Source organism: Limulus polyphemus, unplaced genomic scaffold (assembly GCF_000517525.1).
Source record: "Limulus polyphemus unplaced genomic scaffold, Limulus_polyphemus-2.1.2 Scaffold3853, whole genome shotgun sequence".
In the NCBI taxonomy this organism is placed as follows: Eukaryota; Metazoa; Arthropoda; class Merostomata; order Xiphosura; family Limulidae; genus Limulus; species Limulus polyphemus.
The window spans coordinates 37,921-63,184 of NW_013669463.1; the positions used below are offsets into that span (position 1 = coordinate 37,921).

The window sequence follows — 25,264 nt, forward strand, 5'->3', positions numbered from 1 at the left end:
AGAAACATTGTCGAGGTAAGGAATAAGTATTAAACAACATAAACTATCCACTTCATTTACTAAATTATTTACAACTTACAAAGAAAATAGCATGATACAATTGTAGTTAAATGATGGAAACTAAATGCACTAGATTTATAATGATAAAAAGATAATTCTTACTAATATATATGGTATCTCTACTAAAATATATGGTATCTCTACTAATATATCGTATCTCTACTGATATATATGGTATCTCTACTAATATATATGGTATTTCTACTAATATATATGGTATCTCTACTAATATATATGGTATCTACTAATATATATGGTATCTCTACTAATATATGATATCTTTACTAATATATATGGTATCTCTACTAAAATATATGGTATCTCTACTAATATATCGTATCTCTACTGATATATATGGTATCTCTACTAATATATGGTATTTCTACTAATATATGGTATTTCTACTAGTATATATGGTATCTCTACTAATATATATGGTATCTCTACTAATATATATGGTATCTCTACTAATATATATGCTATCTCTACTAATATATGCTATCTCTACTAATATATATGCTATCTCTACTAATATATATGGTATTTGTACTAATATATATATGGTATCTACTAATCCATTTGGCATTTCAAGCTGTCATGCATAAAAGATTTATTTATCGAAAAGTTAACAAACTCTGTTTGAAGTTGTGAACATTTTTAATACAAATGTGGTCTATAACTGGCATGTGTACAATGTCTTAGTGATTAGAAATATGAAATGTAATTTTTTTTACTCAATAAAAGAAACCTTTCTAATGATGTCAAGGTTAATGAATATTGTGCATAAGCAAAACTTGTGTCCTCAATATCTACACTGTTATGTAGATCTTGAAGAGTTATTCCTTTATTTTGACTTTAACTCATGTCCTCAATATCTATACTATTATGTAGATCTTGAAGAGTTATTCCTATATTTTGACTTTAACTCATGTCCTCCATATCTACACTTCCACTTAATTCCACTTCCATCATACCTCATTGCTCTGACTGTTTATTAAGAGTAAGATACTAAAATAGTATTAGTAAATAATTCTCTCTCTCTCTTCAATTGTCAATACTGTATTACTTTTTTTCTTTCCCCTCCCCAAAAAAGAATTTAATGTGTGTTTGTGTGTGTGTGGGTGGGGGGGTGTCTGTGAATATTGTTCATAAGGTATATAGATGGCTTTCTTGAGGTTTAAAGAAAAGAAGAATTTTAGAAGGTTTCTACATTTCATACATTTAATCTTCTAACATTTTCAACTTAGAGGTCTGGATCACACTCTTCAATGTAGTGTGCTTGACTAACACAAATCAGATAACCAAGAAACCCAGAACTCAAAGCAGATACTAAAAAACAAAATTAATTTGAGCATGTGCTTAACTTTTAAAGTGAATTAGCATTTTTAGTGTGTTAACAAAATATATGAAATTTGTTATCATAAAAAAAAAAAATTAAATACAAGTTATGGCTGTACCAATAACACCTTCTGTAAAAATAAAACTGTTTTATTTATTTTTTTCAGATTTATACTAATGGTTAGTAGAGGCTATAGAAATCCCCCATACCATAATTGGATGCATGCATTTGCTGTTTCGCACTTTTGTTTTTTGCTGCTTAATAACCTTCGTTTGATGGGAACTTACCTAAAGTAAGTACTGTTGTTGTTACACAGAAATTCAAAGGATGGAACTCCCATCATGAAGTTTTTTTTTAAGTTTTGTAATTATTTCATTTTATGTAGATGTAAAATATACGGTATTTAAACATCTGATTTACTCTAGTTTACGATATGTTCTCTTATTTGTTAATTCTAGATTAAATGTTTTAGCTTTTGTGATGGGAATTTACCATAATATGCACTGTTTTTTTATTTGTTTAATCATACTTATTGTTTTAATATCATTCTCTTGTAAAACTGAACTGCTTACTTAACGAAGATTAGAATAATATTGAAGTACATACATAGTAAAAGAGCTTGAAAACTATAACCTAGCCTTTCTTCTTGAAAATATTCTTATGTAAACTTTTAGACACTCTTCTGTGATAACCTGCTTCATATATTTGATGAATAATGTTAGCAAATTATATATATATGCACCTTGTGCAAATCTGCTAAGAGAATGTTATAAAACTTGGATGTTTTAATACAATGAGTTTCATTATCAAAAGTTTTCCCTCATTTTCTTTAGATATTAGTAATTAATTTTATTCACAGTAATTAACCTAAATGTATTCTAGTGTAGCATAATTTTTTGTGCTTATAAATGCATGATTCTCCAAAAATCATAAAGTATAAGGAAAAATGACTTAGAAAACAAAATGAATAAAGAAACACTGACATTTAAACAATATTCTTCAAAGTTTAATAACTACTTAAAGAATACATGCGCAAAAATCTAGACTTTAACCATAAACTGTAGCTCATATGTTGATTTTTCAGGTAAATTACAAAAAAATAATGTCAACATGTTACTATTTAACCTTTTCAGGCATATAGAAGGCTTTGCATTATTTGTAGCTTGTATGTGTCATGATCTGGACCATCGAGGGACAAACAACTCATTCCAACTTGCATCAGTAGGTATATATATATATATATATAATCTTCAAAAACCTAGATGTAAACATATAACTAAAATTAGCAGAACAGTTCAAAAATTGATTGAAATCTTTTAAAAACAAAAATTTACAGAAGAAACTTGTGTTTTGTGATGAAATTATTTTGTGAATGGTTCTTTTGCGAATGCTCAATAAGTTGCAAATAAAAACGGTAAAAGACAAATTTAGAGATAATTCATTATGATGACAAATTGAAAATAAGTGAAATATACTTAAGCAAAGTAAATAAATTGATAAAATGAGTTAGTTAGTTAATTAGTTAGCATATCATTCTTTAGAATTTAAACAAAGAGAAAATAAGTATTATTTAATTGAAAAGTAGAAGCTGCATAATTTATGATTGGTGTGGTATATACAAATTTGAGTCAGTCAATTCTGGCCTTCCTAATTTTCAGGAACATCTAAACAAGAGGTAACAGAATTTTTATGTACTTGAAAAACCTGTTTGATATTTAGCAGGCAAAATATTTATAGTGGAGGTTTATGAGGTTCATCCTGTTGTACATAAAATGTATAAAACAAATAGCAAAGCAAATAATCTTGGAATGTCTATTTTGATAAACAGTGTATTTCTAAAGTAAACATTTGTACTGAAAATACGATTTATATGTGTATTGAACAAGGATTTTGTTTTGCAAAAGCTATTGAAAAATGTGTTTATTTTTTTTGCAAACACTTACATAATAAAGGATGGATTTTTTTAATTTATTTATTTTTAGGTTTAGGTTTATATACATGTATTACAGTGTTCCATTAAAAAAAAAGTTTTTCAAATTACTAACCAGAAAGAAAATAAGAGTCTAATTTTATCTAAAGTATATTGGTAGATCTTATAACAAGTATGAATTAGTTGTTTTTGTAATGCTTTGTTGCTAAGATGCAGCCTGTTTTATTTATATGCGTTGTTTAAATAACATACTTAGCAAATCAGTGCATGTGATATTATTATAATTCCAGATTTTTTATTTTTAACTTAAATCTGTTTTTCTTTTGTCATATATCCTCTTAATATATCCTGCCTGATAGCATTTAAATTTACTTAGATAATTAGTACAGTTGAGCCAAAACATAAAAATTAAGGACAGTTAAAAATATCATAAGTTGATAAATTAGGCTTTGTAATTTAAAGTAGCAGAGCTTCTTTAAGTAATTTATGTTTAAATTTATGAATGTATACTTGTACACAAAATAGCTTGGAAATTAAATATTCTTTGATAATATCAAAGCAGGAAATGATCATATTAACTATGATTTTTAGTTTATCGACCAATTTCTGACAAAACCTTCCATATACCTCCTATTTTTTCTCCTCATGCCAGTTGACCGAGGATTTGATTGCATACAAAGTTCATAGTTGTGGGTCTGACAGACCAGAAATCAGGGTACTGTTTATAATAATTTGTTATTCGATCCTAAATGTATTCATATTATGACATATAACAAAACATCAATATGTAACCTCTAACAACATGTAACAACAGCAGTACATTGGCATCTTCCAAAAAACTAATATTTCTTATTTGTTTTATTCTCTTTTGCAGAAATCTGTTTTGGCAGCATTGTATAGCTCAGAGGGCTCAGTCATGGAGGTGATATGTTTTTTTGTAGTCAACAAACTGCCGAGGTTTTTTTTTAAAGTAGCTTCTGTAGGAACAGTAGTAGTAGAAATTAATAATTCCTTAACCACTGTTACAAAACACACCTGACATCTGTTATAATATAAATATTTTGATAAATGTTCCTGTATATAGGCTATGTGTGTCAGCTTTTACTGTTACACAATGAAGAATTTCAATAAATGGTTGATTTTCATCTATCGAAAAAAAGAATTGTTTGGAGAATCATTCTTATAATAATCTTTATGCTGTTTTAGCCATTCATTTTATTAAATATCTTTTATTAATATTTATTGATATGTCTTTTGATTCATTTAATACTATAGTGAGCTAAAAATTAATTTTAAAAGCATTAGTTTTTGTCTTTCCTTTCTGTTTTTTTTTATGTTGCTTAATTTGGTATACATTTATTTCCAATTTATTATCTTTAAGTAGTTTTATCTATTTATATTTTATATAAATTTTTGGTGCAAGTCATAAATGATGACCCTGTTCCAGAACTATCAAACTCAATTTTTTATGTAAGCCATATCATAAGGTGTAAGGAAAACATTATTCTTCATTATAATGATTGTTAGTTCTCATCTAAGTTGTGCTTATTGTTTATAGTAATATTTTTCTTATTTTGATCTATATATCAGAAATCTGAAGTTACTTAATGACTTTTATTTTTCTTATCTTTGACATCAAAAAATTTGTCAATACATCTTTAAAAAAGTTGATTTAGTGTGAGTCAGTATCTTAGTTCTTTCTTTCCAGTACAGATGCCCTTCAAAAACTGTCACAATACATTTTCAAAAGAAATTTTCATCTTTTTTAAGAGAATTATTAGGTATTTATACTGAATGTAATCTTTTTTTTTAGCCTAATTGGAAAAGTTTCAACATAGTTCCTAATAAGTACAGAACTTGTTTTTATACAATAAATAATGTTTTACTTTATTTAGAGGCACCACTTTGCACAGGCTATGGCCATTATCAACACTGATGGATGTAATGTTTTTGAAAGTTTATCTAAAAAGGTAAAAATCTGACACCAAATAGATTCATTAGTTTAAGTCGTTGTTTTTCTATTTTATAAACTAGTACTTTGTGCAGAAGAAACTTAGATGTTTTTAAACTGGCATTGTAATAGTCTTTGTGCAAATTTTGTTTAACAAGCCATACGTTTTCAATCATGCATATGTAACATTATGCTATGTGCATTTCCTAAAGGAAATTGGGTGTGATATTGATTGATATGCTATTCTAATATATGTGTGTTACTTGAACAATAACTGTTCCAGTGTGAGCAGATTAAGTTGGTGAACTGTAATTTTTATTTAAGTCATGAAATAGTTTTAAGATTTTTACTAATAAATTAAATAAAAACTTTCAAATATTCAGTTGTGAAACAGTTTTAATGTCTTTTATGCAGGACTATACTAAATGTTTGGATTACATGAGGGATATTATACTAGCAACAGACTTGGCTCATCACTTACGTATCATGAAAGACATTGGTGAAATGGCAGAAGGTAAGATCATGTTCATCCTACAAATCTGGAAAAAATTAGAGAAATCTACATTGATGTAAAAAATATCTAAATGTAAAATTTTAACAGAAAACTTAGAAGATATTGTGGAAAAAGGAAATCAAAAATCACAATCGCTTGAGTAGAAAAGAATATGAGGGAAGGCAATCAAATATTGCAATCACTCAAGCTCAAAAGAACCAGGAAGGAGGTAAGATATAGCAATCATTTGAGCACAGAGGAACCATAATGAAAGTTATTCAAATATGGTAATCACTCAAGCACAGAAGAACTATTAAGGAAGTCACATATCATAAAGACATAAACAAAGAGGAACATGAAAGAAGTCAATCATATATCACAGTCACTCACAGTAGATTCACGAAGAACTAAGGAGGAAGTCAATCAACTATTGCAATAACTCAAACAGAGAGAACCATGAGGGAGGACAATTAAATATTGCAATAACTCAAGCACAGAGAACCAGGAAGGAAGTAAATCAAGTAATGTAATTACTCAAGCACAGGGGAATCATTTTCTCTGTAATTTTTGTTACATTAAGACAGAGTACCAAAGTACATTTCATACACAATGAAAAGTAACATGACTGACTCTTTCAGGGTTTCATCTAGCCTAAGTTTTGCTTCGATGAAAGAACTAGTCACAATGGCATTATAAAGAAATTTCTTTGTGTATTATTCTCAGATTGTATAAATTTGCAACTTTCATTCTTTTGTGACATGAGGTAAGTATTAATGATTTTCCCATATTAAATTTTACTAAAAACGTATTTTGATTAAAGAATATTTCTTCTACTGTTTTGAGATATATTAAACTTAAAACCATTGTAAGTGTCCCTTATCCTTGTTGTACCTCATGTATATAATACAGGTTTTTCCAATGCACATTTATAGTGTTTACATATTAAACTTGAGATCTAAAAACTTTCCTTTTTGAAAAAAGAAATTTACAGTTTAATGTTTTACAAAACTCTTCTCAAGAGTGCCAGCTAAAATCTTGCTCTTTGCTTGTGCGACTCGTATGTGAACTAGGTTAATTAATAAGATATAGACAATGTAAACTATGAAGAGTCATAACCTATTATTCAAATCACTTACTGGAATCGGACTCTCATATCTAAATTCATTTGATCAGTAACTTTTTTAAAGCATAAACTTTAAAGTTAGCTTAATTAATATAGAGAGTGTATGGGCTGAAAAAATTCATTTGTGAAGCTGGATGTCACTCGCAGGCTGCCAGTTGGACCACACTGATCGAAGATGATACACCAACATTGTTAAAGGTTTTTATCTTCTGAACTGATGGCAGTCTTGCTTGTTGTAATGAATTCTATCTTAATGTGGATGGTGAGTAGTTGGGTGCTGTTGACTGGTTGGCTTCCCTCTGGTCAGTAGTTCAAAATTAAGGATGATGGCAGATAATCTTAGTAACTTAAGGTGAACTAGCAATGTTAACATTGCTTATATGGATCACATTTTTTTCTTCTATATCAGAACCTGGATGTACATACCAATGTGCATAGCTGTGGCAGTTACTGATGTATGTTAACCTGTGTCATTCACATAACAATAACATATATATATATATAATGAAAATTATTTAATTCATTATACTTGATGACAGATAAAATCCAATATTCTAGAATATGTTATAAATACAATCTCCCCTCAAGTTACAATATCCGAACTTTCTCTGCACCGTGAGAGATAGACTGAAGTATGTATTTTGTGAAGCTTTTACTTCCCTTCCCTGGATAACCAGATTGCAAGCTAAAGTGATGATAGAATTATGCGGAAAAGTTAAATACCAGTGTGTCATGTACACCATATGTGGAGGTCTGAAAAATCTCAAAAGTTGTCCAGATTGTCTAGAGTAAAAATTTTCAAAGAAACCTTCCTGTAATACCAACCATTAAATATAGTTATTGAATGGGTATTATGTTAATATTGCTCTTTAAAAGTATCATATTGGAGTAAACTTCGTGGACGTTAGTTCATAATGCACTATTGTTTAGCTAATCGTGTTAGATACTAACGTAAGCTGAAACCAGATGTTTACTTCTAGTGGGCTACAGTTCTGATGATCCCCAGCATCACAAGTTGCTGCTCTCTCTGCTTGTTACAGCATGTGACCTCTCTGATCAGACAAAGGACTGGCCTAGTTCCAAGAAAATTGCTGTAAGTTCTTTCCTCTAGAAACTGGCAAAGAAGTAAATTAATTCTTCTCAAAATAAATGGTGTTAATAATTAAATGTTATAAGTTGATTAGTTTTAAAAACTGACTTGCTTTAATATTTTTACTTTCCCCTTTAGGTTTGAGAATTTATAGCACATTAGTTAACCGTGTTTAAATTCTCTAATAACAGTGATCAAAACACGTTTTTTCTTTCATGTATTAAACTGTAATCATGATTTTCTTTGTAAAACAAACAAAATGAGTATTTCATACATCTTGCCAAACTGCTGTAAAGTGTTGACAGAAATAACAAGGAAAAAAAGACAACTCCTGTTAGATTATTCAATCAAAGGTTTTGATTGGTTAAGATAATCTGAAGATGACCATGTGATGGAAAGCATGATTATCAGCTAATGCATATAAGGTGATGCTACATCTTATGGTTTTTCATTGCATAGAAGTCAGTTTTCAGTTTAATTTAAGATAAACAAGTAAATTTTGTGTGGATATTTATGAATTCTGCAATTTACAGAAGGTAGGAAAAACGTATCATGTAATACATTTTTATTTCTAAATACAATTTGCTCTAACATTTTTGTATAATTTATGTGTACTTTTTTCTGTTCTGTAGTAAAATAAAACATATATCTTTAAAATTGTATACCACAACAAACTTGGTACCTGTTACAGGTATATTATACATTCGCTGACTGTTAACATTTAAAACCAGCTGTCGTTCTTCAAGTGATCCTTCCCTATTTGTGACATTTGTTTAGGTTAACTGATGAAATTATATTTATTTATTTTGGTGTTTATCTTCCATAATTTTTAAAATTAAAAGATCTGTAGTATTTTTCTGAGTGAAAATTCTCTATTGATTATTGTGTAATTCTGTTCCAGAAACAAGTGTATAGTGAATTTTTTTCACAAGGAGACCTTGAGAAGGCAATGGGAAACAGCCCAAGTGAGATGATGGACAGAGAAAAGGCTTGTGTGCCACAACTACAAATTGCCTTTCTCCAGACAATAGTTCAACCTGTTTATGAGTAAGACAGAAATTAAAAAAAATTTCAGTTTCTGTTGTGTAAATTACTACCGTGTTACTTAAATTTTCTAAAAAAGTTTTCAACTTTGATTAAGGAAAAAAAGAGCAATCATTGATGCTGTTGTGCATATTAGCTATTATTTCGTTCAGGGATGACATCTACACTATGTTGCTCTTCAGGTCCTTTCACCAAATCTTACTTTTTTTTTAATTCTTCTGTTTACTTGCTGGTTGCCCAATGCATCATAATCTACAGCCCAGTAATTTAGCTGTTTAACCTTTTTGCTACTGCTTATAGCTCACTTTGAGCAACCATGCTTATTTTCACATATTGTTGGTATTTTTATACAAATATTGCATATATAATCTTATATACCTATATAACTAATAGGATTAAAGCTATCAATATGTTCATGTATGGAAGTGTCGGAAACACGGGCACAAGTAGTTATTAAAATAATGGGAACATGAAAGACTTCAAACAAAATGCTTGAAGTTTACAGCTCAACACTCACATAACATATGATGACTACAAATTAGTGCTCAATCTCAAAATGATTGGTTGAATTTGAACATATGCATCCAAATCAACCAATCATGTGAGATCTTTGCATCACCATAAGATGACTCAGATACAAAGTGGCTTTTGTATTTATATATACTAACTAAGCTATAAGGCTCGTATGTAATACCAGAATTATAGGTAGTGATGAATTAAACTACAGAATAAATAAAACAGTTTCATTTCTTCATATCCTGTTACCTTTCTGCAACAAATTACTGACATTCCTATCTGTGGTCAAAGAAGTTTATAAGTTTTTTTCGGTGCTACTATAGCGTGAGGTCTACCGCCATATGTTGCCTATAGCGTGAGGTCTACCGCTACATTATCCATCCCTCATGGATATCACACATTTCCATACATTTATTTTAGCGATAAACACTTAATTTGATACATTTTTATACATGTTTGATAGACCTGGGTAGGCGACATATAGCGGTAGACCTCACGCTATAGTAGCACCTTTTTTTCTCAACCAAGTTAACTTACTATAAGGTAGAAAGCTCTCAATAAATACCTTTATTTATAGCTAATACATAAAATTTTCCATATGTGTTTATTAAATTGTAAGAAGGATGTCAGTCAGTGAGCCTAACTTTGTAAATTTTGTACAATCGCAACTTTTACATAACATTAACAATTCCAATAAAAATGTAGGGCATGAAAAATTACTCTCAAGTAATTGAAACAATATCAGTAACTAATCTTAAACATAAAAGAAGAATGCCTGGCAGTCAAATATGTCATGTTCCCACAGAGACAGGAACAAGTTTAATAGTAATTGAAGAGTTCACTAATTTAGCTATTTAATAGTAGCCCACTGTTTGGTATCCTCAAGTTCAATAGCCTGGCCATTGACTGCCAAGAACTTCTAAAATTTCAGTAATTTAGTTATGAGTTATACTTGTTTTAATATCCTAAGTTTAATATAGAGAAATCTAGTTGGTCACCTGACTGGTGATTGGACCCTGCTACAGAAGGCATCACCTAGAGCAGAATTTATTGTGACCTTGACTGGATTTAGTGTGTCCCAAGCTAGAACTTTAGATAATGAAAATGTGACTTCACAATAGGTCTTAGGTCTTCCAAAACAGAAAGATAATATTTTTGAAAATGTCAAAACTGCATTTACATTTTACCACATTTGAATTTGGAATTATAAAAACTTAATCCTGAAAAATTATCAAGTTATTGATTGTTAAGTTTTGCTATAGTGTTTGTACATGTCTAATGTGGTTTTCTATTGTTTATCTGAACAAAGAAATATATATAAGAGTATTTCATCACTAGAGGTATATGCCTAATGCAGTATTTCTTGGGATATTTGCTCTACCACTGTGTTGATAGGTTTGTGAAGTAGTGGATAACACAAGTCCAACTGCTATAGCTGGATAACATGGTTGTGTTATGTTTTGTAGTAATCTGAGGAAATGCTGAAAATCAGAGAATCAGTTATGCTGCACCATTCGTAGTTACTCAGTTTCCTTTTGTACCTTGAAATTTTTTTATCTTTTTAAGTTGAGATTTCGTCCATCATAAGACATGTTCTGAAGTCATTTTACTGTTAAAACCTGCTCTGCAAGGAACTTGACATGAAACACAGCTTGTCGTAGCATTACTTGAAGTAGTCACAAGGTGAAGTCTGAATTATGTATGTATACGTACATGTAATTTAAAGTCGAGGGAACCTGTTGGTCTACCTTGGCCTTCCCATTCACTAAAATAAACTTTAAAATAAAATAAAACACTCAAAGCCAGCCATTATCATTCAAATATTTATCAAACCTTCCCTTAAATTAATTGCTTCCACCACATTTGAAGGCAACCCATTCTAAAGGCCAACCAACCTGTTAGAAAAATATAGCTGTCTTAGCTAAAAATGACTCCTACCCTGCCAAAATATATATTTATGTCCTCAAGTCCTACCATTCTCATCAACAAGTATGAAAAAAGATTATGCATCAAACTATCAATTTTAGAAATCTTAACTTGTCCTCACATGACAACCTTTTCATCCCAGTTATCATCTTAGTAGTCCTTTTCTGAACCCTTTCCAACAATTAAATGTCCTTCCATCTAAATAAGTCATTAAAAAACTGTCACACGTACCTTAGATGACACATATATAAGTAACATCTGTTTGAAGGAGCTAATGTTACAGCTATCAACAAACACTTCATAAGTATTCTGTAAAGAGATTCAGATACTCGATGTTGTGGGGGTAAACCTTAATAGCAGCATTCAAGATGATTATTGAGATATAACAGAAAAGACAGACAAACATAAGTACATACACACAAACATGTACATATATGATCTAGATGGTGTGTCTCTTTGGGGTTTGTTCAACTCCTAATTAGAGCATGTCACTCTTCTCTGTTAACATATTTGATGGCTTTCTTTCTGCCTGTAGGTTGCTAGCCAAACTGTTCCCGGAAGCTGAAGAAACAGCCCAAGCAGTAGCTACCAACAAAATGTATTGGGAAAGAATGCAAGAGATATATAAACGTCGCCATCTGACAAGCAGCTGTTCATTGGATTTGTTTGAAGACCAGAGCCTTGAGAAGGAAGTTCTAGAAGGCTTAAGTAACAGTAACAGTAAGTTGACTTTAGCTATGAGTTGTTAAGGTAAAAATTGTGACATGTTTCAGCTAGAGATCAGGCACTAATGAGATAAAAAGGTCTATTGTTGGTAATTTTACTTTTTGCTGATTTCTTTAAGTAATGACCTATTTACAGGTCATCATAATTCTTTTGGTTTAAAAAAACACAGTTATAGTAAACAGAAACACTATAGGAATTTACTGTCAACAAACAGGAAAAGTAAGAAAAAATTAATTTCTCACAAACAATATAAAATTATCAAATTACAGTTTGTGCAATAAAATAGTCTGAAGTGAAAATAATTTATGGCAAAGAATAAAAGATGTACAACTCTGGTCTTTAACCATAAATTTCAACTTGTATGTGTTCATTATATTTTGTCATAAGTGTGGATGTTTTACTTATGGTCTTGAGTCAAGAAATAAAATATGAGTATTATCTCACTTTATTCAATATGATAACTGAAACATGTTCTATATGTACCATTAATAAACTTGCTGATGAATTTCAAAATAAAATTGGTTCTGATGAATTTCAAAGTAGAATTGGTTCTGTTGATGCATGTGTTTATGAATGTTGTTACAAATTTATTTTCCAAAAATGACATTAGAAATTTGCATTAATTATGGTAGTTAATCAGTTTATTATTGTTATTATCAGTACACCTTAGAAGTAACAAGATATTTAGATGAAATTTATTTATGATAAACATAATAAGCTGCAGTGTTATGTCTCTTTTCTTACCATTCTTTTAGAGATATCTGTTATTTTGTAATACCAAAGATGTCACAGAACAAGACACTGGTTATATAACAGTCATAATGACTTCATGTATCAAAAAAGAGAAACTTGATGATATCATCAAAAGTTACACCATGAAATTCTATGGGAAAAACAATCTTTAAAATATAAATAGGTGTGTTTAGATATTAGCAGACATCTAAACCATCATTTAACAAAAGCTTTTGTATGTGTGTGTGTGTATGTGCTTATCACTGGCATTCTGCTCAACCGATTGTCACCAAACCTGGTATGTACCCTTTAGTGCCTCCAAGGGGAGGAACAGTTGGCATTTGGATCTGACTCTCTTATGTCATCCCCTGGGTGGTTCTTACATCTTCCAAGTTTACTGGTCACGTATGTCAGCTAGTACTTCTACAATTTGATTATAGTATGGTATGCGATTTAAACTTAAAGAAAAAGTTTCATCGTAGTTATTGTGCATTTAAACAAAACCTCTTACTTAGAATCTCAAATTGTTTTTCCATGCATTCAATAGGAACATGTTGAGCTTTCATCTACTTGATTGCCAAGGCTGGTAAGTTTTTAAAATTTATATATATTTTTTCTATATTAATACCTTGCTCAAATACTACATTATGTTTATGAAACACTACCAAAAAATGTTTATATCTACCATTCCCATGTAACCCTCCTTCATTCATAGTGTCAAACAGATTAATATGGTCATTATAATTATGTCGTCCTGGATTATTATTAAGTTCAAATATCTAATAATTAATTTGTAATTAATTATTATAAGAAATTTAATACAATTCATGAATGTTGTTAGACATTTTTTTTTCTTGTGGCATCTGAAAGATGGCTGCAATAAATGAAGTAATATATTCATACTACAAATCAAAGAGCAAAAGGTTTTGTAAATCTTAATTTACTGATTAACAATATTTGTTTGTTCTAATAACAAATTTTGAACACTGAGCTTATCATTCTCTTTTGCTACAGAAGAGAGAGAGTGTGCATCAATTATTGTGTCCAACTTCTGTAAATAATTACTGCAAGCCAGAAAAGAGCCTTAAAATCTTTACAAAATTAAGTTTATTTTAACAAAAACATGAAATCTTGGTTGCTTTTTGCTGAATATATATAACATACACAGAATACTTACATTAATCTGAACATTTTCAGACAAAGTTACATGTAAGATCTTTAAAATATTAGTTGGAGAACAAGATAACTGTTGAATTTTTACATTATTTTTTGTATGTGCATATGCATGCCTAAGTATCCTGTGTATTGACTCTATATAAGAAACACATTCTACCATTTAAAACTCATTTATTTTTCTTTCAGTTGTCTGCTGTTAGTGAATTCTTCAACCCAAAAGAAGACATAAAAGTACAGTTTAGAATCTTTGAGCACTAAATATAGAATGAGAAAGATGTTAGAATAAGCTTAATATTCGACTTCCTGTACAAGAGTACACGTAGTCTAGAACAGTAGGCTCCAGAGGATGTAGCAATAAATCGACACAAAACAGGCTAGTACAATCACTACTATGGCAGTTTCGCTTCATTCTATGCTATTATCAGTGTTTTGTTACACATTCCTATTGTGGAAACTTTGTGTGCTCTAACAGATTTTGCTCATTTATTACATGTTCAATTGACATGCATTATATTTAAGGGTTATAACTGATGTATGTGTACCATTATTATGATGAAGGAGTGATAATCTTTTCAGGTAGAATTGTAAGATTGTTAAAACCCTAAGTCCATTAGCACAAGGTAAAGGAACAACTAGCATTATTGTGATTTTAGTAAGGTTCAAGAGTTTAATACAATTCATTAATGTTGTCAGACATTTATTTACCTTGTGGTATCTAAAATATGGCTGCCGTAAATGATGTTAGCAAAATACATAATTTAGACAGTCATTTTAAGTGTTAAATGATCTAAATAACAACTTACAATGTAATTTAATATTTGTTGAAAAATGAATTGGTAGTTTTTTATTTTTTATAAGAACAGTAATCTGGAAGATTAAAGGTTGAATTCTTTTTTAAAAATGTTTTATGAACTTGATTCTACCATAAGCTTTAATCAAAAGTGTGCTATTTTGTGATTTTAATACAATTTATGAATGTGCATTAGTTAATCAGATTAATTGTTAAATGATTGAAATAACAAATTACATGTATTTTAATTTTTTTGTAAAAAATTTGGTCAGTCATATTGTTACTTTTTTAAATCATGAGAATAATAATCTTGAAGATAAAAGTTTGAAATATTTCTAAACATTTATTGTGTACTTGATTTCACTCAGTAGCTTCAATCAAAAGTGTATTATTATTTATCAGAGTGCTAATGGTGCTGTTTTTAAAGTCTAGTTCCAAAAGCAACTGAACAAAACATGCTTTTCAAAATATTAGGGGATGAGTGAATTTCCTGAAAAGCCATTACTACTCTATCGAGCAGTATACTCTTTGTTCTTAAGTTTGTATATATTAGTTATAGTAGAAAATTTGTTGAAATATTGTTCAGTTATTTACACACACAAGAAAAGAACTCTGAAAAATATTAATCCCATTCAGAAAAGAGTGAAAAAAAAATAAAAATATGAAGAGAAAGGAAATTTTCTCGTATTCCTTGGATAAGAATATTGATGAAAATAACCTGACATCTTTTCAGGGAATGTGTAAATTAGTTGTTCTTGTGTTTGTATTGTTTAAATGTGAAGAGAAAGAAGTTTTGTCTAATTACTCATATACAGGGGTGAAATTCTGCCAGTACTGAGTACCGAAACATATTTTTTAAGGCAGTACTAGTATCAGGACTTATTTGAGCTGCTTTTTCGGAGGATGCACGGGTGTTCCATTGTTCCATCATTTATTCATTGACACTCAACTTGTCATTTTTTGTTTATATGTAAATTTATTTTTATTTTTCAAAAACAGGTCCACTTCACCCAGCTGAGTAGTATAGATAGAATTTCACCCCTGATGAAATAAAAATACTATTGAAAATAATCTTAACATCTTTTCAAGGCATGCGTTAGTTTGTTATTCTCATGTTTTTAATCTGAATAAGGTTGCTATGAATATAATTTGAGAGAGTGGGATTATTTATATAGTTAATAGTTCGAGGTTTCTAACTTTGATGTTGATAATCTGTACTTAAGGAAATTCTGACACTGAAAAGAACATTAGAAGTTATCTGTTTACTCTGAATAAGAACTAATCAAATAACCATAAAAAGTTTGTGAATTTGATCTAATTTTTAAAGTTTTTCAACGTATATGTTGAATAGAATTTTGAACTGGGGTGTATATATATATATATATATATTTGTAATTTATTGGTTACCATTGAATATTGTTTGTAACATTATAAAGTTTGTGAGCAACATATAATGTTTAATCATATGTTCAGTTGTTTCCAATTCTTTTGCTTCCTGAGAGATAAAGCATGTATTACTCTGACTTGAAACATAAATAACTGATTGAATTTTTGCCACCAGAAATAAAACTAAACAATTAAAAATCATTTGATCTTTAATTATATAAGTGTCAGATGATTTTATAAAAGTTCAAATTCATTTTGAAACAGACAAACTTCGCTTGATAAAATGTTCACAATTCCAAGAAGAAAATAAGCTAATTAGTTCCACAAGAAAAGTTAAGATTTGTATTTAAAATAAAGTTAAATTATTACGATAATTGTAGCAGTGTGTTAGAGAAACAATTAATTGGTCATTTTTTATAAATGTTTGTGTTACCCCAGCAATTTCTTTGATCTATTTTTTTTCTAACAGGATTTTATTTTAAAGACCATAAAGTTTTCATTTATTATTTTACTTTACTTACCTTCTTGAAATAGCTTTTGTCACATCCATTATACAGTTGTCACAATCTAGATAATATTTTGGGAAAAGCACTTTATTTTTGTCCAAATAATATGATTTAATAGTTATCCTTCTATTAGCTTATCACCTCGGTCTTCCTGATTTTTTTTTTGTGTCTCTAAAAGCCATCTCAAACAGTGTGAGGTTCTTTGCAAATGTTATGAGATAATTTTGATATACCAACAACAGTCATGATAGTTTAGGGTTTGTAAGATTCATTCCTTTCAATATGCTTCTATCTTTCCATTATATTCTTTAAATGTGTGGGGAGAATTTACACTTTACACCTTTTTTTTTACTTCTTTTTTCTTAATTATATTCTAGTTTTTGTTTTCTTTTACTAAATGAAAAGGTAACATACCTATTTTTTTAGTTTCTTCTCATTTGTCTTAGTTATTTAGTTGGCTTAAAAATGCATTTCATGATAATCTAAGAAATTATATGAGAGATGTCAGAATAAATTGTTCTATCTCTTATGGTGTTTAAATTACTTTTATATGGAATCATTTTCTTTCTTACAAAAAATCTAATATTTATGAAAAGTTAGCTGTTTTAATGGTTTTTAGTTAGTAATAAAATACTTACTTAAAATATAAGTAGAAGCAGAAAAATTGTTGAGTACTCATTATGGGTCTTTTCTTCGTTCAGATAAACACTAAAGTGCTGTATGCTATAACTGTTTTCTTGAAAATAACAAAAGTCCATTATGTTGGGGAAATTACATGTATTTCTGGACAAACAAATAGATCTTTAAATGGTAATGAAAAATGTCCATTAACCAAAAAGAGGTACATCCAAAATAAAACTACAGAGCAAGAGAAGCGAAGTTTTTTTTTTTTTATATAGCTTGAATTATTTTGTGTCATAAATTTTGTTTAGTTTTCACCTTATTCTAGCCAAAGTTTATCAGGGGTTAAATGAGTGTCACCTGTGTATTCTGAGGTCCAAGACAAATAATTATGAACTAATTTTTAACAGTTTTCTTAAGTTTATAAAGTACTTTATGCTGTATTAAATATAGTCTTTTTTTTTTCGAGATTTTTGTTATAAATTGTTTTGTTAGTAAAACATTTGTTCTGTATACATCAGATAGACAAATGTAAAGGTCTCAGTGATACTGTTATTTTTCTTCTGGTTTGATTAGTAAACAGTGTGTGTGTGTGTGTGTATGTAAGTTAATGCCCATTCTGCTTGAATCTGTAACAGATTCAAGAATGTTGGGAACAGGTTTATAGAAACTAATCTGGATATTTATTTCTGTTCAGTTTGTTTTTTTAGTCAGAAATTAAATGTTGCCAACACTTGTTAATCTTTTCTTTTAATCAAATTAAATTAACATCTGAAAATTGATGTTTCTTTAATTCTCAGGCTTATTATTACATTATAAATATGTACAAAGAAACGCAATCCTTGGGACGTACTGACCAATTCTAGGTCATCATCTAATGATTTTAAACATCTCTGTTTCTGCTTAGTTCTGTAAGTGTATAGATTCATGTGCAACAGCTGTGGAGCGTTGCCTAAAGTACTAATTTCAGTGTTTATTTATTTAACTTTATGAAATACTTAAGAAAAAAAATCCACATACAAGTGATCACAGAAGCAAGAGTATAAAAGATTGTCAATTCAAGAATATAAACATCTGAAATTCTTATGTATCATTTAATGTTTTGTTTGTTTCAACTTCAGTAGTTTGTCATATTTCACTTGTTAGATAAGTAGAATGAATAGCCAATATAGGTGTTTACTTATATGTGTTCTATTTTTACTTCATAGGAGGAAATACAATGTGTATTTTAAATAATTACTAGAAATTCTGTCATACTTTTAACCAGAGTTGATCTTAATGTACTCCAGAAATTATTATTTACTAAATTACGGTCAAACCTGCCTATAGAGTAACCACACATGGTACAATCGATCTTTATGTAAAAACCTTTGTGTCTAAAATGTAAAGATAGTGTAAACTTAACGTTTGTATCTTTCAGTATTAATAGAGCAGCTTTTGTATGAGAAATGTATGTGAAAAAGTGGCTGTCATAGACAAGTTTTTAGTCATTTGGGACTGGAGTAACACAGCCACAGGCTACATTATCCAGATCAGGGCTGATGCAAGGGGATTCCTCAGGTGGGTCGTGCACCCCCAAATTTCACACTAGCCCACCCAAATTCATTCTCCCTAGTGGTTTAAAAAAACCATAATATCAGTTTTTAAAAATTTGTCTGATTTTTTTTTAATTGCCCTCCACCCAAGTGGTCAGAGATGGAGTCAGGCCTCAACAACTTTCTTATACAAAAGTAATTGGTTATAAATTGACTGAACTGTTGATGTGTATATTTGGGTAATTTTTGTAGCAGGTTTGACTGTAAAGTGTAGACAACTAGGTGGTTTTAATGCTGATGATTGAGTACACTATGACATACAACTACCTAGAACCTTGGTAAAATTTTAATACCACTCACTTATCTTCTAAGTTGACTTTTGTCGGTACTATACCAAATTTTAACTTTTTGTCAAAGTAGTAAGTGTACTTTTTTGACAGATGTGTTTCTCTTGCTTCGAGGTTTATAATTCCTATTTTCAGTATTAATATTTATCAGTTCTGTTTCCTCTTAAATTTTATTTGTAATTAAACTGTTATTGCTTTACAAATAAAGTTTCCTTTTAATTTTTTAGATATATGTTGTTTTACTATCATTAGTGAGCTAACCATCAGTTCAACATGTGTTGAGATGTTTTATGTGTATGTATGTTTATATATATATATATAATGTATTACAGAGTTAAACCTTTTACTTGGAAACACACTAATACCAAATATGAACAATAACTGGTATGTATGTATGTATGTACATACCAGTTATTGTTCATATTTAATATTAGAGTATTTCCAAGTAAAAGGTTTAACTCTGTAATACAATACATACATGATATAAACTATGGAAATAAAGGAGGTTAAAATGATTTGCCATAATGTATAAATTACTATATGTACAATTTGTTTAAAGTTTGAAATTGTGTTATCTCACATTGTTTCTTTACATTCCATTGTTGAATAAATTCTCACTTCCATCAAAACAGTGTAGAAGTTTGTTTCCTAATGAGACATAACAAACTACTAGTAACTGGGATAATTTATATATAATAATGTTCATAACAATATCTAATGTAAGTTATATTTTAATGTAATATAAAATACCTTCAATATTATGCATCTCAAAAAATCAGTTAAAGTTGTTTAGAATTCGTGACAAATTAATTCCTTATGTTGAAGCTTTTCGCATTAAATGAAAAAAGTTACTGGCGATTTAATATGTCTTTGTTTTTATTAAACACTTGCAACTAGTTGTATTGTATTTGTACATATTTCACACTGTTGTGCAACACAGTCATATGCTACATGTATTTGACCTTTACAGTATGCAATTGGTAATTTTGATTATGATATGTCCATAGAATAAACATTTGTCTGTTAAATTTTCAAGTTTTCTTTTAATAGAGGGAATGATGAAATTTTAATGTATAAAAAAGAGTAATTTTATAAACTGATGTTGAATTCCAAAACACATTTACCTCCTTTTACATCATAGCTTTATCCCGACTAAAGTTACTCTTCTCTGTCCATCTAATCATTGGTTTGAATCTTACCTCACTTGCTTCAGCCCTTATACCCCACTATATTGCCCATAGCAAGTTAAATCTTGAGATTCTCTCCACCTACGTCAATGCGCTCAGATCTCTATACAAGCTCCCCATTTTTACTTCCTATTCACCTTTTCTTAGTGGCGGAACATTATGATGACTGTTTTAGTTTCAGTGTTGAATATACCTGCACTTTAAATGATGTTTTTAGACCTTTTCTTGGGTCTTGAGTTTATTGTTTGTTTTCTTTATTTTACATGAATAAATATATTTCTGAAACGTTTTTGAATATATATATATATTCAGTCATTGACACGGAGTTGCCTGGTGCTCCTACTCTGTCACCTCTGGTGTTTAGCATTAGATTGTCCTCCGGAGGGGGAGGGGTGTTCCGGAGAGGGTATCCAGCCCCTCACAGGGAGAGAGATGGAGTCTTATATGAGGTCTAATGTTTTTTCTCCAGTTGCCTCAGAGGCTAAACTTGCAGGGGATCAGGGGCAGACTGGTGTGAATTTGGGCTGGCACCTTTGGTCAGATAGCTAATCACGAGCCTAGGATGGACATTCCTCCTTCTGCACCGTTTTGCAACTAGTACATCAAGTTTTTTATGTCTTGAGCATTTCTCGTTTAGCTTACGACTCTTCTTCTTTGTAAGGGGAAGTCATCTGTCTGATCCCTTGAGAGAAGGTGTTGCCATGCCTTGTCTTCCCTGTTTGTCAGATTGGCATGCCTTAGCTTTCCAATGCGTGGAGAACCCATATTTGGGTTCTCAGAGTTTAGATCATCTTCTGCCTATTTGGGGTTCTAGGCTTGATGCCACTGTTCGTCTTAACAAAACTCAGTTTTCCCGATTTCGTATGTCCCTTACAACAATTTTGTATTTATCTTCTTTGGAACTCTTGTCTGAGGCCTATCACAGGTCACCTGTTCAATTTTCAGAGGATCTTAGTCATTTATTGAATTCTACTTTGGTAAGGTTATCAGCTTTTGTTCTCTTGGTTGGTTTGTTGCTGGGATTTTTAGGAAATAAATGCCTTGCTTGAGGAAGTTAGACTTCTTTCTTTGGCTCTTAGAGATCTCATAGAACCTCTTTTTCTTAGATGTTCAATTTTTGCAGGTATTCGAAATTCCATGGAACTGAAGATGGATATGGCCAATCTTCACCCTTCTCTTTCGACCTTAGCCTCTTGCTTTTCTCCATCTTCTGTTGGACAGTTTCCTGCATCTCCATTTAAGGTTTCCAGACCTCCTGCATCAGCTCCATATTCTATTGAAACACATTGGAGATTCCGCCTTTATCAGCGGGTATGCTCTGCTCATGTGGAGCACAGACAATGGTGTCAGTGACTACCCTATGGGGCCCAGTCCCGTGGGAACTCAACTCAGACAATTCATGTTAGTATGGGAGACCTTCACCACAGATCAGTGGATTATTCAAGCTCTTACGAGAAGGTTATCCCTTCATTTCACGTCTCCTCCAATGTCTCTCATACCAGATGTCTTTCCACTCCCCAAGGATCCTCTAACATCCAGTCAAAGAGTGCAAGCCATCCAGGATCTTCTGCACAAAAAAGCCGTAGAAAGCATCGACTCCTCTCTCGAGGGTTTGTATTCCCGTCTGTTTGTAGTACCAAAGAAAATGGTGATTGGCGAACTGTCATTGACCTTTCTGGTCTCAATCGTTTCTTCCAGGCTCCTCGGAAGGTGGTAATGCTTCACTCTCGCAATTCCACAGTGGTCTCATACCTTTCCAAGCAAGGAGCACTCACTCCAGGTCTGTCTGTTTTCAAACATTGGAACTTCTCTTTCGAGCCCACAGTCATCAGATTGTTCTCCTTACTTGTCATGTTCCAGGAGTGGACAGGTCTCCATTTTTATGTTTTCCCTCTGATTTGTCTGTTATCCAAAGTTATTGCACGGATTTGCTCCTTCTCCTCGTTGTTCTGGTAGTGCCACATTGACTGGCTCAGCCTTGGTTTCAACTCCTTCAGTATCTTCAGGAGTGCCAACCTCTTCCTCTCTGGCCATCACTCTTATGTCAGCCTCAGTCAGACATTTTTCATCAGGCAATCACCATTCTCAGACATCATGTCTGGATTTTATGTGGTCCATTGCACGACATCAGGGATTAACCTCTTGGATGGCATATTTATTAATGCGGTCCATTTGGCATTCTTCTAGGGGCGTTTATCAACAGAAATGGTTAACTTATCATCAGTGGTCTCTCTGACATGGTTATTCCATAAAGGTTTGGCACCTTCTTCGGTTTTCCTGTATGAGACAGCTTTGTCAGCTACTTTTCGTTTTTCTAGGAGGTGTAATGTTTTTAAGTCCCCGGTTCTGTCATTTCTTCTGAAATCTTTTCGGGTTATCCATCCTTGAAGTTCTTTTCAGGTTCCTAATTGAGATCTCACAGTGGTTCTTCATGCCTTACCTCGTTCATCCTTTGAACCTTTAGTGTCATGTTCTGTATATCACTTTTCTTAAGACTTATTTTATTCTGTTGTCAGCTAGTGGATGTCAATGTTCAGATGTGTTTGTTATTCATGTTCACAGGACTCTTTTTACCATTCCAGTTATGTTCTGTTGTATCTACATAGGTACTTTCTACCCAACACTTCAGTGGCTAGAGAAGGGAATAAGGCTTTCTTTCATTCATCTTCCCACCATTTCTCATTTATATGACTGCTTCGACCTGAATAGTCTTTTATGCCTGGTTCAGACTCTCTGATGTTATGTTGCATGCACTGAAGAGTTTCAGGGTTCATATCACCTTTGTTTCTTCATTGGAATCCTATGGTGTCACGTGGCTTATCCCCTGTCACTTGGACAGGTTGGGTTCGTCAGTTGGTTCGTATTGCTTACTCTGGGCATTCATTAAAGGACTGAAGACTTCTTTGGATCTCATCAAGTTCGCTACATCTCAGTGTCCACGGCTGCTTGGTTGCATCATTTGCTGGAGGAAATTGTACATGCTTGTATGTGGACCATGGCTGATACATTTATATCTCATTCTTTACATGAGTTGGCGGTTGGCTCCTCGGATGGTTTTCTGTCCTCCCCCCCCCCCCATGATTATTCTCCACTCCTCAGCTAGATTGTCGGAGAGGCGAATGACTTCATTCATTTTGTGTTTATTTCTATTCTTTTTCTGGGACCCTCTTGCCATTTTCATTTGGATCTCACTCACTGGCGGGTGTTGCCTGATCAGGTATCCTTCTTTTCAAGTCCACACTAGCTACCAGTAGACTGATTAAAAAAAACATTCCTGGTAGCAACGAGCTCTGAAATGGGGTGTTCCATAGACCATCTTGTGGCTTTCCATGTGGTAAACAATTATATACAGTACTGGACCACCACTCATGGACTATCATGAGTAAAACATAAGGAGATTTTGCCCGTCCTTGCTGACCTCTCGACTGAATATATCTGGATAGATTTGCTTTTTAGAATATGGATTGTGGTTCATTTATCACACTGTCTTTGGAGCATCATTCTTTGGGACTCCCGGACGCGAGTTACCCCCACCACTCCATTTCTCTTTGTGGAGCATGGGAGTCCTTACAACTTCCAGTTGCTGGAGTGGTGTAAAAAGGTATATTTCTCCTGAGTGATGCTTGAACTCATTATTTCACTCAAGGAGAAGAGGATTAAACTTGGTGCCCTCCTACCCATAACCCTGGATGTTTTTTCCAGATGTATGGTGAGACCAGGGCCAGCCTACATGAAAGCCTCCTCATAATTCTGGTTCAGAGATGACACTTAGCTATCTGGCTGAGTTGAACATAACCCTTTTTGTGTCATTATCTTCGTTTTGATGATTATGGAAGACGGTCCCCAACTCTTCATAATTCTGGTTGGACTTAGTTTGCTCCACATCCTCCTCGTTATTCTGGTGGCAGGAGGTGTTGCAGGAGGTTGGGGAGTTAGGATTCCTGTTCATAATCTCAGGCTGGGTAATCTCTGTTTCTTCAGTTTGAGTGAGACGAGAAAGGTCCCATAATTTTGAGTTTGGTTTGTTGCATTTTGTGCTTCTTTAGGTTGGGGCGAGGGTTTGTCCACTTTCGTATTGCTTGCCTTCTCTTAATAATTCCAGTGGCTCAACATGCAACATCTATAACTTTCTGGTTGGGTTTCAATAATACCACACTGCAGTCCTCATGCTCTAGCCACTATGCCTTGGATCTAGCTTTGGATCCACAGCCCTATAATTCCAACGAAGAGACGTGGGACCGCGTCTGTCTTGTTGGAGTCTCGACAAATCCCGTGAATTATATACAATATTTCATTAAGTGTAGGAGATCAGCTGGCTGGCTGACTGACTGTGACCCAGTGCATCTGGTATGCAGGAGAGGGCCATTTCTGGTATAGTTGTCCCTAAATTCGTGTTTTCTTCTCATCATGTAAGGGTTTTACCTCTGTAGCCAGTCGGCCTTTACTGTCCAGGTGTTAGATTTCACGTCGATCGGGCATAATTGTTCCAGAAGTAGTGTGGACCCCACTGGTGTGTTATTACTATAACTCATTTTCGCATACCTTTCTACACAGATGCTTTCTATATGCATCTTGCCCTCACCAGCCCCTATCTTGTCAAAGTGAGATTCTAACTATAGTGTGATGGGAGGTATGTTTCATAAATTAACATATTCCTATACCGAAAATGTATTTCCGATAATACTAACCTCACGCTCTTCCTCCCCATGATAGCCAGTGTTCAGAAGCCCTACTCTTGAGGGCATTGGGTGGCACAGTTGGGTAGGCCTTGCGTGTCATACTTTCC

The 25,264-nt window shown here is 31.9% G+C and overlaps 1 protein-coding gene across 2 annotated transcripts in view; it reads left to right on the forward strand.

Annotated features, from left to right (window-relative positions):
* LOC106470164 (cGMP-dependent 3',5'-cyclic phosphodiesterase-like) overlaps positions 1–16,817 on the forward strand; it is a 53,753-nt gene extending 36,936 nt beyond the window's left edge. Inside the window, exons 19-28 of one of the 2 annotated variants that reach the window (XM_022398744.1) lie at positions 1,566–1,691; positions 2,533–2,620; positions 4,204–4,251; positions 5,225–5,299; positions 5,695–5,794; positions 7,877–7,989; positions 8,888–9,033; positions 12,008–12,192; positions 13,478–13,516; positions 14,293–16,817. In XM_022398744.1, the coding sequence (XP_022254452.1) occupies positions 1,566–1,691; positions 2,533–2,620; positions 4,204–4,251; positions 5,225–5,299; positions 5,695–5,794; positions 7,877–7,989; positions 8,888–9,033; positions 12,008–12,192; positions 13,478–13,488 (892 nt within the window). In that variant the 3' untranslated portion in view covers positions 13,489–13,516; positions 14,293–16,817. Of the gene's footprint in view, positions 1–1,565; positions 1,692–2,532; positions 2,621–4,203; positions 4,252–5,224; positions 5,300–5,694; positions 5,795–7,876; positions 7,990–8,887; positions 9,034–12,007; positions 12,193–12,953; positions 13,455–13,477; positions 13,517–14,292 lie in introns of those variants that run through there. The other variant, XM_022398743.1, reaches the window with a different exon arrangement.
* The last annotated feature ends 8,447 nt before the right edge of the window (positions 16,818–25,264 follow it).